The 16,899-nt window shown below is 53.8% G+C and overlaps 5 protein-coding genes across 5 annotated transcripts; 2 read left to right on the top strand and 3 right to left on the bottom strand.

Annotated features, from left to right (window-relative positions):
- Positions 1-136: 136 nt before the first annotated feature.
- Positions 137-2,928, bottom strand: LRP88_06407 (uncharacterized protein; the record flags this gene model as incomplete). The annotated part of the gene is made up of 5 exons (XM_083242946.1): positions 137-875; positions 923-2,093; positions 2,142-2,321; positions 2,377-2,695; positions 2,764-2,928. The coding sequence occupies 5 exons, from the start codon at positions 2,926-2,928 to the stop codon at positions 137-139; spliced, it is 2,574 nt and encodes an 857-aa protein (XP_083101882.1).
- Positions 2,929-4,487: 1,559 nt separating this feature from the next.
- Positions 4,488-7,742, top strand: LRP88_06408 (Metalloenzyme, LuxS/M16 peptidase-like protein; the record flags this gene model as incomplete). Its single annotated transcript, XM_083242947.1, has 3 exons — positions 4,488-5,245; positions 5,299-7,513; positions 7,563-7,742. 3 exons carry the CDS (start codon positions 4,488-4,490, stop codon positions 7,740-7,742), a joined length of 3,153 nt encoding a protein of 1,050 aa, XP_083101883.1.
- A 317-nt stretch (positions 7,743-8,059) lies between these two features.
- Positions 8,060-9,580, bottom strand: LRP88_06409 (zinc metalloprotease; the record flags this gene model as incomplete). The annotated part of the gene is made up of 3 exons (XM_083242948.1): positions 8,060-8,509; positions 8,557-9,486; positions 9,566-9,580. The coding sequence occupies 3 exons, from the start codon at positions 9,578-9,580 to the stop codon at positions 8,060-8,062; spliced, it is 1,395 nt and encodes a 464-aa protein (XP_083101884.1).
- Positions 9,581-10,328: 748 nt separating this feature from the next.
- On the bottom strand, positions 10,329-11,944 carry LRP88_06410 (myosin-like coiled-coil protein-domain-containing protein; the record flags this gene model as incomplete). Its single annotated transcript, XM_083242949.1, has 5 exons — positions 10,329-10,811; positions 10,862-11,105; positions 11,155-11,303; positions 11,369-11,640; positions 11,752-11,944. The coding sequence occupies 5 exons, from the start codon at positions 11,942-11,944 to the stop codon at positions 10,329-10,331; spliced, it is 1,341 nt and encodes a 446-aa protein (XP_083101885.1).
- A 955-nt stretch (positions 11,945-12,899) lies between these two features.
- Positions 12,900-15,967, top strand: LRP88_06411 (pitrilysin family metalloprotease; the record flags this gene model as incomplete). The annotated part of the gene is made up of 2 exons (XM_083242950.1): positions 12,900-13,186; positions 13,240-15,967. The coding sequence occupies 2 exons, from the start codon at positions 12,900-12,902 to the stop codon at positions 15,965-15,967; spliced, it is 3,015 nt and encodes a 1,004-aa protein (XP_083101886.1).
- Between the last annotated feature and the right edge of the window lie 932 nt (positions 15,968-16,899).

Consider the following 16,899-nt stretch of genomic DNA (forward strand, 5'->3'; position numbering starts at 1 on the left):
TAAGTCAGAATGTAACAAGATAGAGAAACTCGCCGAGTTTTTTGAGCAATCATCAGAATTATCATCACCCGAGATAATAGTACAGCCCTATCTAGCTTCCAAAGAGCCCAAACATGACATCCCACCCCCTCGACACTCATCGTCCAGCCGCCGGCGCCGGCTTCGACTGAATCTCCCGGATCGTCTCCCTCGTCCTGGGGTTCGCCTCGAAGCTGGCCTCGATGAGGTCGACAACCTCCGAGGCGGAAAAGTATAGGCTTAGCTCGCTCTCGAACCACAGGTAGCGCACCTCGTTGAGGTTGCTCTGGAGGACCTCGCTGAGGTACTTGAGCCGGAGCCAGCTAGGGGCAAACTGCGCTGTTTGGGGTACCTCGTCATCCGCGTTGTCGCTACTCGTACCTGACAGGCTGCTTGGTAGGAAAAGATCGTCCAGCTCTGTGGCTGCAGCGATGAGCTTGGCAATGTTGTATGCCTCGTCCTGGCCGATCGAGGGCATCTCAAGAACGTCGGTGATGAGCTTTGTAGCGAGGGCTTCAGCAAGTGACCCGAGAGCCTGGGTCAAGACCGAGCGGGCAAGAATAGGCTTCCAAACGACAGCCATGGTGCGGATGCGAGCAGTGCCCGCCTCGATGCATGCCTCCATCTCGTCCTGCTGCATCAGGCTCGAAGACCCGCCGAGAAGATCACGCAGTACCGTCTTTTGGATGTTCATCTCGTTGGCGTAGCTTCGGTTGGCAAAGCTCTGTAGACTCTTGATGTCGTTATCAAGACGGAGCATGCTTCGCGCCCTGGGGGTTAGGTCTTCACGTTTCTTCCATCCTTCAGCAAACTCGGAGAGCTTTTCAGCCAGATACATGGCGTCATTATAGAGGAACCTTCTTCGGGTTAGGATATACTTGAAACAGCTTCAGGGGGTACTCACATGTTGCCGCCATCGCTAAACGAGTAGTAGTAAGGAGAAATGGCCCTGAAGAGAGCCAGGGCAAATGTTGGCAATCCAAACAAACCTGGCGCAGTGGCTGCAACAGGCGCATATTCAACGTCATCTCTCGTTAAAGCAGCACCGTCTTCGAGAATTGAATAGATGAGCTCAAGAACTGGCTCTGGCATAGAGGAGATGTTGTATGTCTCTCGAAGCACGAGCTCACGAGTCTCATCGTGGGGGTTAGTGGCTTTGCCCTGGACTGCTGGCTCAACTTGGGGTTCTTGAGTCGCATCGTCGTCTCCCCAGCCCCATGCCGCAGCACTGTCATCTTCATCTTCATCTTCCTTCTGGGTCTTCTTTGTTTGAGGCTCGGCAGCCGTCGTGTCCTCGTCGTCCCAACCCCAAGCGTCAGCACCATCGTCCTCCTCGGCCTTGACAGAGTCTTGACCCTTGGACTTGGGCCTGGGCTGGCTTTCATCTTGCTCCTTGTCGTTGTCCCAAGCATCACCCCAGTCAGCACCCCAATCGTTGGCTTCGCCAGTCGCCGCGGTTCCAGGAGCCTTGGTGATCTCTTTGCCCTCCGCGAGGGAGACCATTTGCTTCTCGACCTTTTCCACTTGCTTGGCCTCGCCAATTCCATTGAGCAGCTTGGACCTGACAGAGTCCAGAGTTGTCTCCCGGCATTTTCCAAGCCATATTGACGGCGCATTCTCAACCCAGTTCTGTAAATCTGTGAATCCCGTGTACCCGCTGCTTGTGAGAATTTCGCAGAACCCTCGTGCCCGTTTGATCATGGCCTGGAACCTATCCATCTCTGCCAATGATGAAGGCACAGCTGCATCGAGCCATTCGCCAATAAGCTTGGGGATCACATCGGCCATCATGAAGTTGCCGAGTGATGGGAGAAGATCGGAGGGAAGTTTCTGGGAGAGAAAGGTAAAGACAGTTTCCAAGTCAGTGAGCAGGGCTTCAACCGATCGTGAGGCTTCGCCCGAAAGCTTCAGAATCTCGCCTTCTGCTTGTATGCCTGGAAGGGTACTGCTTCTCGTATCCATTCGGGGAGATACGATAGCGGCGTCCACGTTGCGCCAGAGCTGTTCCATGCGCTCATCAACCTCCTTGTAAGCCATGAGGCCTATTACGGAGTCGGTGAGATTCATCTGCTCGTCTAAATATTGTCAGTAATGGTAAGAATGTTGCAAGGGGAAAGACATACCCTTGACACTCTCATAAACGGCGATTTGACGAGATTCTATGTCGACATGAACTAGAGTCTTCCAAACATGATCGAATACCTCGTGAACAGAGGACTTGAGCTCAAAGCTTCGGAGATTCAGCAGTTTCATGACTCTGCAAGTCTTGCTGACGCCAACCTGGTCGAGTGCTTCCCATGATTCTAAGTGGGATGATTAGTGGGACAATACTGTGAACCATGCAAAGCAACAACGTACTCTCCAACAACCGCAGCGAGTCTAGAATACGCCGCTCATTTTTGGCAGCCTCCACCTCGCTCAGTAGTTCATTAACATACTGGATGCCTCGTAGTACCCCATGGAGCTGGTGGCTGTACTGGACTTCTCGATTCAGGAACTCGGCCTTTTCCTCAGCTTCCTTGATGGCCTCTCCAGTGACTTGTGGGGCCTCTGATTGCCGAACAATATCGTTGGCCATCGTCTTTGACCGGACGATATCCTCCTGCAAGGTCTTTGCGTTCCGTACCCAGGAACTGACATCTTCCTTGGTCTCCTCATTTATTGTATGTAGTTCTGTCTGTGGACGTCGTGAGCATCACTGCTGCTGATAAAACATCCATTATGTTTGAAGCAGAGTCAAATTACCTCTAGCTCTTGCTTGGCCTTGGCTAGGGCTTCGATTGCTGGTTGTAGGTCGGTTTCGGAGACGGGAGGGAGAACGGAAACGTCGTCGGGGAAGCGGCCGTCAAGGGAGAAGGAAACGAGGGCGTCGGTAAGTTGCTGCGACGGTGATTCGGTTTCTGCAGCCATTTTTGTAGAGCTGAGGAGCTATGGTGGACGTAGGGTGTTGTCGCAAAGAAGTTCCTCGGTGAAGCCTTGTGGGCTGTAGATCGAATGTATGATGATGCCGATGTCTAGATTAGTCGTTGTAGGAGTCGCATTATATCTCGCTCGACATTGAGGCACCAAAAATCGAATATAAATCAAAAGAAAGGTTGCCAGTCGTCCAGGAACCTTCGTTGTTCGTCAAAAACCTTGTCATGAGATGCTGGTGCTCGTCAAGATCCATCGGCCAGCCACAAACTGGCAACTTCACATCGGCGTCATGGGGGGAGCTCCTGCCTCCACTGGAAGCTCAGCCGTGGCTGATGACCTGGCCAGTGCGCTTAGCGGTTGTGCAGCCAATCAGCGCACAGGCCAGCGCCATAAGCATTGTTCCTTGTCTTGGCGGGGGGGAAGGTGCCCACTCTTTGATTGTTCTTTCCACGCAGGTTGAATGGGAAGGAACGGATCAAGCAAGGCCGTGCCTGCCCGGAAGGTGCTTATGATAGGTAGACGGCGCTCTGCGTGTTTGCCAGTGATGCGCTGCAGGGAGAGAGAATATTATAATCTTGCTATAAACAGTGAAAAATCTGCCCATCTTGCCTCTTCCCTTCTTCCTCTACCATCTGCTCCCCTGAGTGACATCTGGGGAGTGTTGCCTGTGCCTGCCTGCCTTGTATCGTCGATAGCGGGGTAAATTTTCCTTCAGGTGCATTCTCACTGATTGGACCCCTCCTTTCTCGTCTTCCCTCTCACTCGCAGGCAACCCGTTGTGCACGCCCACAATCTCAACCGCAGGTGAGTGAGGTTGTTTATTTTTTCTTGTCCTTGCTGACTGCGTCGTGTCCTATGTTTTTTTTCTTCTTCACTCTTGCTGCCTAATTTGCCTTTCGTTGATCTCTTTTCTCTTCCCAATTGCTGTGATAGCGGGGTCTTTTTTGCCCGTCCTCGCTGTGAAACCAGCCTTGTGCAATGCCCAGAGAGGACATATACACGTCAACTCAACCGCCCTGCCCCCTCGATTCCAACCTCGTTTCTTTTCTTTTTGCCTCGAGGGTTTCTTAAAGTGAGGCTGTGAATAGCTGTGGATAGCTGCTCATTCATCGCTTCTGCAACTCTATCTGAGAAGAGAGAACAGAGAAACCCTGCGCATCTCAGTGGTGATGTCACCCAAACATGCAAATTCACAATACGCTGTTGCGGCGGTAGTCGCCCTGCTCAGTGTATTGGCTTATTTCACTCTTTCGAACAATGGTCCCTTATTGCAGTCGCTTGGGATCCCCAGCCTTGAGTTAGTTGTCTACTTGGTCTTGCTTCTGAGTTGCTAGCATTCTGCCTGGGCTTGGCTCGCCCATGATTCAGCCTCACCTGAATATCCTCTTAGTAACTTGCTGAGAACTGATTTGAAATATCTCCTTTGTCATACACTCTTCAGCATTCGTTTACTATTATTTATACCCTCTTCACCTGCATTCCATCTTAGCATTGAACATCCCACTAACCTCGATAGTTCTCTCTGGAGCCTTCCGGGCCTCAAACACCTCAAAATGCCGGCGGAAACGTCCAAGTCGCATTTCCGCAAGATTCAGAGCTTCAAGACCGACTATGCTCCTTGCACAATCACCCAGTATGTCTCTGAACGCAGCGGCATGCAGGTCGTGGTCGCAGACCGCAAGGGTCCCAAGATCAACGGCTACTTCACCCTAGCCACTGAGATCTTTGATGACTCGGGAGCCCCTCACACGCTTGAGCATCTCATCTTTATGGGATCCAAAAACTACCAGTACAAGGGTCTTCTCGACAAGCTTTCTTCTCGAGCCTACTCTAGCACCAATGCCTGGACGGCTACTGATCACACAGCTTACACCCTTGAGACCGCTGGTTGGGATGGTTTTGCCCAGATCCTTCCTGTGTATCTTGAACATGTCATTTTGCCTACCATCACGGATGAGGGCATCGTGACCGAGGTGTGGCACATTGATGGGGAAGGCAATGATGCTGGTGTCGTCTACTCTGAGATGCAAGCTGTGCAGTTCCGAAGCTCTGAGATTATGGATCTCAAGGCTCGTCGTCTCCTCTACCCAGAGAACGTTGGCTTCCGCTACGAGACTGGTGGCATGACAGACGCTCTTCGTGTTCTCACCCCTGAGCGTATTCGACAGTTCCACCGGGACATGTACCAGCCTCGCAACCTGTGCCTGGTCATTGTTGGAGAGGTGGACCAAGACAACATGCTTCAGATTCTTGACGAGTTTGAGGAGTCTATCAAGGATGATATTCCTTCTCTTGACACCCCATTCAAGCGGTACGTTGCCTCATGCTAATGTGAGGAACCATCTGGCTAAATTTTGATAACAGGCCCTGGATTGACTCTGCTCAGCCTCCCAAGATTAACGAGTCACAAATTGTCACCGCTGAGTTCCCAGAGGAAGATGAGAGCGTTGGTGAGATCCTGGTTGGCTTCTTTGGCCCTAATTGCGTTGATCTCATCACCTCGTCTGCCCTCGAGGTCCTCCTCACCTACTTCTGTGGCTCTTCTGTTTCTATCCTTGAAAACATCCTTGTTGAGCGCGAGGAGCTCGCCAGTTCCGTCTCGTACTGGCTAGACCCACGCCCTAACTCAGTTATTTGGCTTCAGCCCACCGGTGTCGCCACTGAGAAGCTCGAGTTTGTCGAGAAGCGACTATTTGAGATTCTCAAGGAAGTTGTCTCAAAACCCCTTGACATGGATTACATGAGAGAGTGTATCCGCCGCGAGAAGCGTCAAGTGAAGTATCATGCTGAGACATCCGAGTCCTTCTACGCCACCAACATCATCACGGACTACCTCTTTGGCAAGCGAGACGGATCTACGCTCAAGGACCTCCAGAACCTCAGCGAGTACGATACTCTTGAGAAGTGGACGGATCAGGAGTGGCGAGACTTCATCAGCAAGTGGATAGCTGATGCCCCTCACATCTCTATCTTGGGCAAGCCCTCTGCGGAGCTGGCTCTCAAGATGAAGAAGGACGAGGAAGAGAGGATTGCTAAGCGCAAGGAGGAGCTGGGCACCGAAGGCCTGGCCAAGCTCGCCAAGCGTCTTGAGGATGCCAAGAAGAAGAACGATGAGCCCATCCCTGCCGAAGTCATTGACCGTTGGAGTGTCCCTGGCACTGAGTCTATCCACTTCATCGAGTCTGATACTGCTCGTGCCGGACGTGCTCGTTCCATTGGATTGGGGTCAGGCCCTGCGCAGAAGCTCATCGATGGGACACCTCAGGGTAACCTCCCTCTCTTCATTCAGTTCGAGGATGTCCCTACCAACTTTGTTCACATCACCGTCCACATTGGCTCTTCTCAGATCCCCAACGAGCTGAAGCCTCTGATGCCCATCTTCAGCGACACTCTCTTCAACACGCACATCACGCGAGATGGAAAGCGAGTTGACTATGAGCAAGTCGTCATGGAGCTTGAGCGGGATACTATTAGTTACTCTCTCAGCTCTGCACGCTATCTCAGCGACCCTGATGGTATCATGATCCAGTTCCAGGTCGAGCCAGAGAAGTACGCTGCGGCCGCTGAGTGGATCCGTACCATGATGTTCGACACCATCTTCGACCCTCAACGTCTTAGCGCTGCCGTTACCAAGACTCTGGGCGATGTCCCCGAGTCCAAGCGTGATGGTAAGTCTATGGCCAACGAAGTCAGCGCATCCTTCCATTCGGAGAAGACGACTCTGGCCGTGTCACAGCGCGTTCTTGTCCGAGCTGTGTACCTGAAGCGACTCAAGAAGCTCCTCGAGAAGGAGCCTGAGAAGGTTGTCGGCTGGTTCAACACAGTCCGAGACTCCCTCTTCACATTCAACAACCTCCGCTTCCTCGTCACAGCTAACCTGGCTACGCTTCCTAACCCCCTGTCTACTTGGGACACTCTCTCCAAGTCTTTGACAGCCACAGAGGAAATGATTCCCATCCCCAAGCCCGTGAGCCTACGCAGCGCTGAAGGTCGCAACCCTGGATCCGTGGGTGCTGTCATCGTTCCCATGGGAACTCTCGAAACCTCCTATTCCGTCTCGACAGCCAAGGGATTGGAGTCACTCACCGACCCCCGCCTCGCGGCTATCATGGTGGCCATTGGCTACCTCGAGGCTCCTGAGGGACCCCTCTGGAACGCTGTCCGTGGTGCCGGTTACGCTTATGGCTCCTACTTCTCGCGGGATGTCAACTCAGGCCTTATCTCGTACTTTGTGTACCGCTCTCCTGACGCCTACAAGGCTATCAGTGCCTCGCTCGAGGCCATCCGCAAGATTGCCGACGGTGAGGTCGAGATTGACCACCACTTGCTAGAGGGTACCATCAGCCAGATCGTCGTTATGTTCGCCGATGAGCAGTCCACCATGCCCAGCGCCGCCCAGCAGAACTTTGTCCAGGGCGTCGTGCGCGGCCTGCCCAAGGACTGGGATAAGGAGGTGCTTCGCCGCGTGCGAGCAGTGACTGTTGACGAGATCAAGGCTGCTATGCGTGAGACCATCTTGCCCTGCTTCGAGCCTGGCAAGAGCAACATTGTCGTTACAGCTGCCAAGATCATGCAAGAGGTACGTTTCACTCATCTTTGTATTGTAATCTCTCACTAATTTGAAACAGGGCATGGAAACGGCCTTCAAGGGCATGGGTTACAAGGTCCAGACTCATGAACTCAGCTACTTCCACGATGATTACGGTCTGAAGCCCGAGGATGGCGAGGAGGAAGAATCTTCCGAGGAGGAGGATGAGCTGGCTGGCTCGGAAGGATCTTATGACTCGTTCGAGTCTGATGATGAATAGACGTGACTCTTAGATGGAATGGTAGATGGATGGCCTCATGTAGATTCACTCGGATACAGTCGCTTAGGATTCACCAAGAACACTTCGGTAGCAATGCCATAGACTCAAACGTGGCGCAAAGAAATACACTTGGTTGTATTGTACACGAGTCTGAATCTATACCTCTAGGGATGGCCGGTCCCTTCTAGATCGACTCTCATCTCGGCCCCTTTTCCTGTTTATCCCTGTATCTCATCTGCGGAATTGCAGTGTAGATTTTAATGAAAAACACACCCTTTCTTTCTATACAACATACACCTATTCTATTTCCCAGAAATCTACAGCTCATCTCGGCCGCTGGCCTTGACGACGCCCTCCTTTTCAGAGGCCTCGGCAGCCTTGTCGGGGACACCCTCAGTGACACCTTCGGAACCCTTCCAGCCAAGAGCCTTGAGGCGCTCCGACAGGTGAGGGTGGGAGAAGTGGTAGCTGGCGTACATCCAGTCGGCGTCCATGGTGCTGAGGTTCTGGATCTGGAGCTTGAGCAGGGAGCGGGCGAGCTCCTCGGGGTAGCCGAGCTGCTTGGCAAAGGCGTCGGCCTGGAACTCGAACTTGCGGCTGATGATGTGCATGAGCAGGGTGATGACCAGGTCCATGGGGGCGAGGGCGTCCGAGAAGAGGATAAAGCCGATAATGATGGGGTGCTGGGTGAGGAAGCCAAAGTCCGAGTACAGGGAGTGGTTGTTGATGAAGACGGAGAAGAGAAGGAAGATGTAGAAGGTGTGAGCCTGGCAGTGTTAGTCTTGATACACAGCGATGAGGACGTGTTACTTACCTGGGAGATACCAAACAGGCTGGTCGTGTGACCAAGCTTCCAGTGACCAAGCTCGTGCGCAAGAACAGCAACAACCTCCTGAGGCTCGCTCTTCTCAATAAGAGTATCGTAGATGACAATGTGCTTCTTCCAGGGGAGACCAAAGAAATAGGCGTTGGAGTGGGCGCTGCGCTTGCTGCCATCGATGACATAGAGCTCGTGCAGGGGGAACTTGAGGCTGGCGGCAAGAGACTCGACCTTTGTCTTGAGCTCGCCGTCCTCGAGAGGCGACAGCTTGTTGAACAGGGGCAGGATGGCGATCGGGTAGATGGTGATCATGAAGACCTGGAGAGCGATGACGAAGAGCCAGAGGTAGTAGAAGAACTGGTTACCAGTCTTTTGGATGATCTTGAGGAAGCCGGCGAGGAAGGGGGGCGCGAGGACAAAGGTCAGGAGCTGCGTCTTGATGAGATCCGTGACGAAGAGCTTGGGCGTCTGCTTGTTGAAGCCGAATTTCTCCTCGAGGACAAACGTCTGGTAGATGGAGGCAGGGAGTCGAAGGATCTGGCTTATGGCGGCAAAAGTCAAGACGAAGACGATAGTATGGCTAATCTCGCCCGTGAACCTCGCAGGCGCAAACTTGAGGAGCAAATCACCAGACCAGGACCAGAGCTTGGGTAGTATATCAAAGTGCATAAAGGCGAGGTTCTGGAGCTGCGAGTATAGACCGTTGACGATTTCAAACTTTGCCTTGGCGCGGCCGTAGGCCTGCGACTTGTCAAAGACTTCCTGGGAGACCTCCTTGGAGAGGACGACGGGGGGCTTGGTGTTCTGGAGGACGCGGTACTGGCGGAGGGTGAGGAAGGTTTCGAAGAGGTACTGGCCGACTGAGAAGCCCATGATGAGCTTCTTCCACGGGAAGAGCGGGCGGTCGAGGAAGCGCGCGAGGCGCTGTGCAAGTTAGCAGAGTCCATGATGTATAGAAATGCGAATTGGCAAGCAACAAAGCGTATAGAGAGCATAGACATACCTGAAGAAAGTCCATGGTTGCGGTGTTGTCGATGGAACACGTAAACCTGGGGACTACTGTAGTTGTAAGAGCGAGGCTATACGAGCTGGATGCGCAGCGCATGCGCGGGCGGAAGTGGGATGGATGAGGTGGCCTAAACGCGCCGTTCCATCGGGGCTGATATTCGCCGATATGCCGATGTCGCGTCCTTTCACACGTCAAGGCACCGGAGATATGACGACTTTTAATCGCATAGGGAGGCCTCGTATCTGCTTACATAGTTAGTATTTATAAGTAATTGGCCTGCCGTCAATCGATCTCGGCTGATTCTACGTCCGAGAAAGCCCCCTTATCGAGTGTCCGCCCTATCGTCAGCTTCACAATCATGCCTCACAACATGGGCGACACACGCCTCAGACCAAGCGGCACAGCCATTTAACCAAATACAAGAGGGCGATGATGGTTCAACACTGCTGGAAGCTACGACAATACATCTTACACACAACAGCAACAGCAACGCAACAAAAACAAGCACCTCTAGCAGTAACCCAACCAGCTTAGCCAACGAATGTAAACCCAACAGCTCTTTACTCCGCGGTGATATTGACCCAGTCCTCTGATGGATCGTCAACCTCCGCGTCATGTGGGAGCAATCTCTCAGGGGAAAAGCCAACTGTATCGCCGGCGTTTGATGGCTCAAGATCCAGGCTCATCAGAACCCGGATCCCTCTCATCCCCGAGAGTGGTTATGGCTACGGCTTGGGCTCCCGCTTCCAGTGGCCTCCTAGTGTCCGTTGGTAGCGGCCGCAGGAGCTGGCTGAGGGGGACGCTCAGGGCCAAAAGGTACCGGGGTCCCTTGCTCATTGCTTTGCGGTTCCTCCTCTGTATCATCGTCGAACTCGCTAAGTTCTTCCTCCTCGCCCTCTTCGTCAGAGTAGTCGCTCTCATCCCCTTCGTTCCCTCCGTGGCTGTCCGAGTAACAGCTCTCGACCGTGTTGGCCATGCCGGGCGGTACTTTGCGTCCTTGCTGTTGCATCTGTTGGATGATACTCATGAGCTTCTCCGACTTCTTCTCGGCTGACTCTGTCTTCTTCTTCCATTCCTGGCGCTCCTCGGCCATGCGGATGATGTTGGCTGCTGTCGCCTCCTTTTGGCGCTTCAGAGCCTCGTTCTCCTTCTCTAACCGCTTGCCCTTTTTGGACATGTCCTCCATCTCCTTGCGGAACGACAAAAACAGGTCGTTGCTATTGTTCAGGGTATCCTCAACCTGCTGTGCCATTAGTCAACATGCGCGCTGCTACTGCCGAATCCCCTCACCTGCTTAAACTTATCCACGTAGACGTTGAGTTGATTCCTGAGCTCCGTCTCCGTCTTAGTGAAGGCTTGAACTTGGGCTTGGAGGTGCCGGGCCTTGGCTGATTCGCCTTCGGCATTCTTCTTTTCTCTCTCGTACCGAGCCATGTGATATTGGACTTCGAGCTCTTTGGTCCGCATGAGGGAGTGGAAATGTAACTCGCGTAATTCGTATTGCTCGATGAAGGACTTGAAGCGCACTCGAAACCTGAATGTCGTGTTAGTAGGTCAACTTGCCCAAATTGCGCCAGTCTTACAGTTCGTCAACCTCCATGTCCACGACCTGCTTTTTCGGAGTATCCTTCTCTTCCTGATATCCCTCGAGTTTCGACAACAGCGTAGCATACTTCTCATCCCAGTGAGTGTTGTTCCGCTTCTGGGTTGTTTGAAGTTCCTTGTTCTCGGTCTGATGTCGATTCATTCCGTCAGTATTGAGTCCCATATCCCATCGTCGTGGCAAACGCGACCGACCTTCATCCTGTTGTTGTCACGCTGGAGTTCGCGGCACAGCTTCTCGAGTTTCTCCTTCAGTCCAACCGTCTTGCTAAGCTCAGTTCGGCCTGTATCTCGTTCCTTTTGCAGATTGTCGCCTCGTCGCTTGTTCTTTTGATTCTCACGCTCGAGTCGTCGCATGTCAGCCAGCAGTTCACTGGACCGCTTGGTGAGATGGTCAATCTTTTGCATGTTGTCCATTTTGGAAACCTGCTGCAGAAGGTCTCGGTTCGCCCTTTTGACTTCGCGCTCTGCATCCCCAACGTATCAGCATTCCGATTTTGGCCTCGTTGTCTGCAGGCGCCACGGCAGTGAACGGTATAACATTGCATTGCCACTTTAACGATAGGGGCGAGACGCACCGATTTCCAGCTCTTGATCCTTCTCCCCAGCGGCATCTTGCTCCAGCTGGGAGATGCGCGCGTGGAGAAGGCGCGTGGCCTCGTTTGAATCCATGGCTTTCTTGCCCTTGGCCTTCTTGGCTGACGTTGCTGGCGGATGGACGTGGCCGTCGTGCCCGTTGGCTAGAGGAGCATCCAACTGACTGGCAGGCATCACCGGTTCGGCAACGATCGAGGTTCAGGCAGTAGACGGCGGGCGGTTGGGCGGGGGTCACGGGGGCAGTTACAAGGCCCGATAGCATCGAGGCGGGATGGATGAATAGGGCCGGTGTCGTCGCGGAAGAGATGGATCGAAGTACTCGAGTCACTGGATCGGAGAGGCTATTGATGATGAGGTGGCTATGGATATGCAGCCGATTGCGAGAAAGGAACGTCGGCTAGAGTGCGGGACAAGGCTGTTAGTCGAGTTCACGCAGAGAATTGCCCACTTTGTAATGCAGAGCGGCACATTCAAGACTGGGAGGTCAATGTTTTCGCACCTCGACTTGGGTTTGAGTTTGTGATAATTAACGGCAATGGCCTTCGACTGTGGGAAACGGTGGCAGTGCAACGTGACTGGCAAGACTCGAGGCGCACAGCAAGAAAAGCCACCGCGGCTTGTTGGTCATGGACAAAAACAGTCGCTCGGCTGGGGTCGAGATAGAGGGCTCATGGAGTCTTGGGATGGAGGCATGGATGGGTTTTGCGGGAGCATGACTAATCACACAGGGGACTTTTAGTGGTCACCCACTGAAATGGCGCCCACTAATGGCCGGGCGAGCCACCCAGTGGCCACCAGCCATTACGCACCCTGGGAGACTGACGTGGGCGGGCAGGCGGGCTCAGGTTCAGGCTGCCCTGGAGGGGGACTCCAGTCTGACTGGGGCTGGCTGTAGGGCCGGGGTACGTACCTCGACTCGACTCGGGGCGAAACGTTCCGGCGTCATTGTGCCGACGGCCTGCATCCATTCGCGAAATCTCAATCCTGACTCTTTTATTTGACGACACTAGACGTCGGGTCCTTGTTGTCGGATCTCGCCTGGATCTCTACGCTAACTTGATTGTTTTATGTATTATTAGATCTCGTCTCTTTCTTCTTCATCTTCTTTTTAATTTCTCCCCCATCCACAATGCTTCGCAACGCTGCGGCCGGCGCTCGCAAGGCCGTGACGGAGCTGTCGCAGTTCCCAAAGCCTGGCGAAAAGCTCCATGGCTTCACTCTCGTGCGATCCAAGCATGTGCCGGAACTTGAGTTGACAGCTTTGCATCTGCAACACGACAAGACTGGCGCCGATTACTTGCACATTGCACGCGACGACAGCAACAATGTCTTCTCGATCGGCTTCAAGACGAACCCTCCGGACGACACGGGAGTGCCACACATCCTGGAGCATACGACGCTGTGTGGTAGCAATAAGTATGGCCACTCTGACTCCTGCCAGCAAGATGGCAGTGGCTGACAAGGTCTAGATACCCTATCCGCGACCCCTTCTTCAAGATGCTACCACGAACGCTATCAAACTTCATGAACGCTTTCACGGCTTCGGACCACACCTTCTACCCCTTCGCCACAACCAACGCGCAAGATTTCAAGAACCTCATGTCGGTGTACCTCGATGCTACGTTGCACCCACTGCTCAAGCAGTCCGATTTTACTCAGGAGGGCTGGCGAATTGGCCCTGAGAACCCGCTCGCCGAGGATGAAGCTAGCAAGAAGTTGGTGTTCAAGGGTGTCGTTTACAACGAGATGAAGGGCCAGATGTCGGATGCTGGATACCTATACTACATCCGCTTCCACGACCACATCTTCCCTGATATCAACAACTCGGGTGGTGACCCTCAGAAGATCACTGATCTTACTTATGAGCAGCTGCAGAAGTTCCATGCCGAGCACTACCACCCTAGCAACGCCAAGGTGTTTACTTATGGCGATATGCCTCTTGTGGATCACCTGCAACAGGTTGACGCTCAGCTCCAAGCATTCGAGAAGATCCAGGGAGACAAGGAGATCCGTGAGCCCATCAAGCTGGACGGTCCTCAGGATGTGACCTTGTATGGACCCTTGGATCCTCTGGTGGATGCCGACCGCCAGTTCAAGACTTCAGTATCATGGGTGATGGGCGATACTAGCGACGTTCTCGAGTCATTCTCTATTGCCCTCCTGTCTACTCTGCTCATGGACGGCTATGGCTCTCCTCTTTACCGCGGTTTGATTGAGGCTGGTATGGGCGCTGACTGGAGCCCCAATGCTGGATACGACAGCTCTGCCAGGCGAGGAATCTTCTCTATCGGTCTTACAGGTGTCCAGGAGGCTGATGTGGCCAAGCTCAAGGAGAAGGTGCAGCAAATTCTCCGGGATGCCCGTGACAAGGGCTTCGAGCAGACCAAGATTGACGGCTCGCTGCACCAGCTGGAGTTGGCGCTCAAGCACAAGACTGCCAACTTTGGATTCTCCATGCTCAACCGCCTGAAGCCCAAGTGGTTCAACGGCGTTGATCCCTTTGACAACCTGGCCTGGAACGATACCATCACGGCTTTTCAGGCTAAGCTTGCCGAGGGCAACTACCTGGAGGGTTTGATCGACAAGTACCTGCTCAACGATAATGCCCTCACATTCACTATGGCCCCTTCGGCGACTTATGGCGAGGATCTGGTCAAGGAGGAGCAAGAGCGGTTGGCGGGTAAGATCCAGGCGGCGATCAAGGAGGCGGGTGGCGAGGAGAATGCCCGCAAGCATTTTGAGAAGCAAGAACAAGACCTTCTGGTCGAGCAGAACAAGACCAACACAGAAGACTTGAGCTGCCTGCCGACCGTTCACGTCAAGGATATCCCTCGCAGCAAGGAGCCTGTGGTGGTTCGGGACGAGAACGCCAATGGAGTCAAGATCCAGTGGCATGAGGCCCCAACAAATGGTTTGACCTACTTCCGGGCCATCAACACGTTGGAGAACCTGCCAGACGAGCTGCGTGAGCTCGTTCCCCTATTCACCGATAGCATCATGCGCCTCGGTACCAAGGACATGACTATGGAGCAGCTGGAGGACCTCATCAAGCTCAAGACTGGTGGTGTCTCAGTGGGATACCACTGCACACCCTCCCCGACCGACTTCCACGCCGCCAGTGAAGGCCTCATCTTCACTGGTATGGCGTTGGACCGCAACGTTCCTGTCATGTTTGACATCATCCAAAAGCTCGTCCTCGGAACCGACTTTGACAGCCCCGAGGCAGCCCTTCGAATTCGACAGCTTCTTCAGGCGTCTGCCGATGGCGTGGTCAATGACATTGCCTCTACTGGTCACCGGTTCGCTATGGGCAGCTCGGAAGCAGGCCTCACCCGGAGCGCGTGGTTGAGGCAACAGGTGTCGGGTCTGTCGCAGGTTCAGCTGGTGACTTCCCTGGCCAGCCGGCCAGAGTCGGATAAGCTGGAGGATGTGATTGCCAAGTTGAAGCAGATCCAGAACTTTGCGCTGGCCGGCGGCAACATTCGCACAGCCATCACATGCGGATCCGAGAGTGTGGCCGATAATGGCGCTTCGCTGCAGAAGTTTATGGGCGGTCTTTCGCATGCTCCGCTCGGATTGAAGAACCCGTCTCCCCGACAGCTGCCTCGGGATAGCAAGACCTTCTTCCCTCTGCCTTACCAGGTCTACTATGGTGGTCTATCGGTGCCCACAACGTCTTACACGGCTGCGGACGGCGCACCGCTGCAGATCCTGTCACAGCTTCTCACGCACAAGCACTTGCACCACGAGATCCGTGAAAAGGGCGGCGCTTACGGCGGAGGTGCCTACTCTCGACCCCTGGATGGTGTGTTCGGCTTCTACTCTTACCGCGACCCTAACCCCCAAAACACCCTGAGCATTATGCGCAATGCGGGTCAGTGGGCGGTTGATAAGAAGTGGTCAGACCGGGACCTGGAGGAGGCTAAGATTTCCGTGTTCCAGGGAGTTGATGCTCCTAAGTCGGTGAATCAGGAGGGCATGGGGCGGTTCCTGTCGGGTATTACTGAGGAGATGAAGCAGACGAAGCGCGTGCAGCTCCTGGACGTGACCAAGGACCAGGTGCGCGATGTGGCGCAACGGTACCTGGTTGATGCCATGGCCAAGGGCGAGGAGAGGGTTTCTTTCCTGGGAGAGAAGCAGTCATGGGTCGACGGCGAGTGGAAGATCCGCGAGATGGACGTCAAGGGCGCTGAGTAAAAGGAGGATTGTTATAGAAGCTAACCGGGGTATGACAGACATGACAGACATGACATGGAGGGTGGGTGGCCGAGATATGGCTGACCATCCGGGGCAGACGCAGTGGCTGCGGCTATGACTGTACGATGAAGTGTACATTACAGACACAAGATTATAGACGACCCTTCTCAACTGACACATTCGGGCAACGCTTGACGCGAGGCATTGACGCCTCATCGACACTTTTTTGTTCACGCGTTCAGATACGATACATCTCTGGGCCCTTTCAATGGCACAGAGACCACAGAGCAACGCAAGATGAAAGACATATCTCTCCCCGTCTCTTCCCGGCACCTGTTGCGGCATTCACTCTTCTCTACCTCTGCTGACCAGACACGTGAGAATCCTCTCGGCTGCGGAGCGAAAGCACCAAGCGTGAGTGGTTCCAGTGGATGAGCGGTTGGCAGCGGTATGAGAATTGTGGGTGAAGCAACAGGTGCTTGGTCAAGAAAGGGGAGAGAGTCAAAGCTCGTTCTATCAGAGCCGGAGTCCCTGAGCGATGGATATTGCTGGACTAAAGAGCGGAGTACATGCACATAGACATTTATATGGTGTTGGACCTGGGGATCCAGGCGAGTTGTCACATTGGCTGCGCCTGATTTATATGGAGGAGGATGCAAGGCACGGGAGCCGAGCCGATTCGACGACAGGTTCAAGGAGAGGGATTTTACGGCAGAAACAACCAGGACATCGGTAAATATGGGAGAGAAGCTGGGAAATTGAATTGCATGCCCGTTACAAGCTTTCTCTGGAGCTGGGGTCAGGCATGGATGCCCGACGGGCCGAGTGCTATGTAGGACGAGATGGAGCTCTGCCGAGGGGAGCTGGCTCAATGCGGAAGTCGAGCTGACCCTTTTGAAAGCATCAGATTTCTTACGTACTTGATTGTTGGT

The sequence above is a fragment of the Fusarium phalaenopsidis genome, assembly GCF_050370095.1.
Source record: "Fusarium phalaenopsidis strain FUZ10S chromosome Unknown contig_32296, whole genome shotgun sequence".
Lineage (NCBI taxonomy): Eukaryota > Fungi > Ascomycota > Sordariomycetes > Hypocreales > Nectriaceae > Fusarium > Fusarium phalaenopsidis.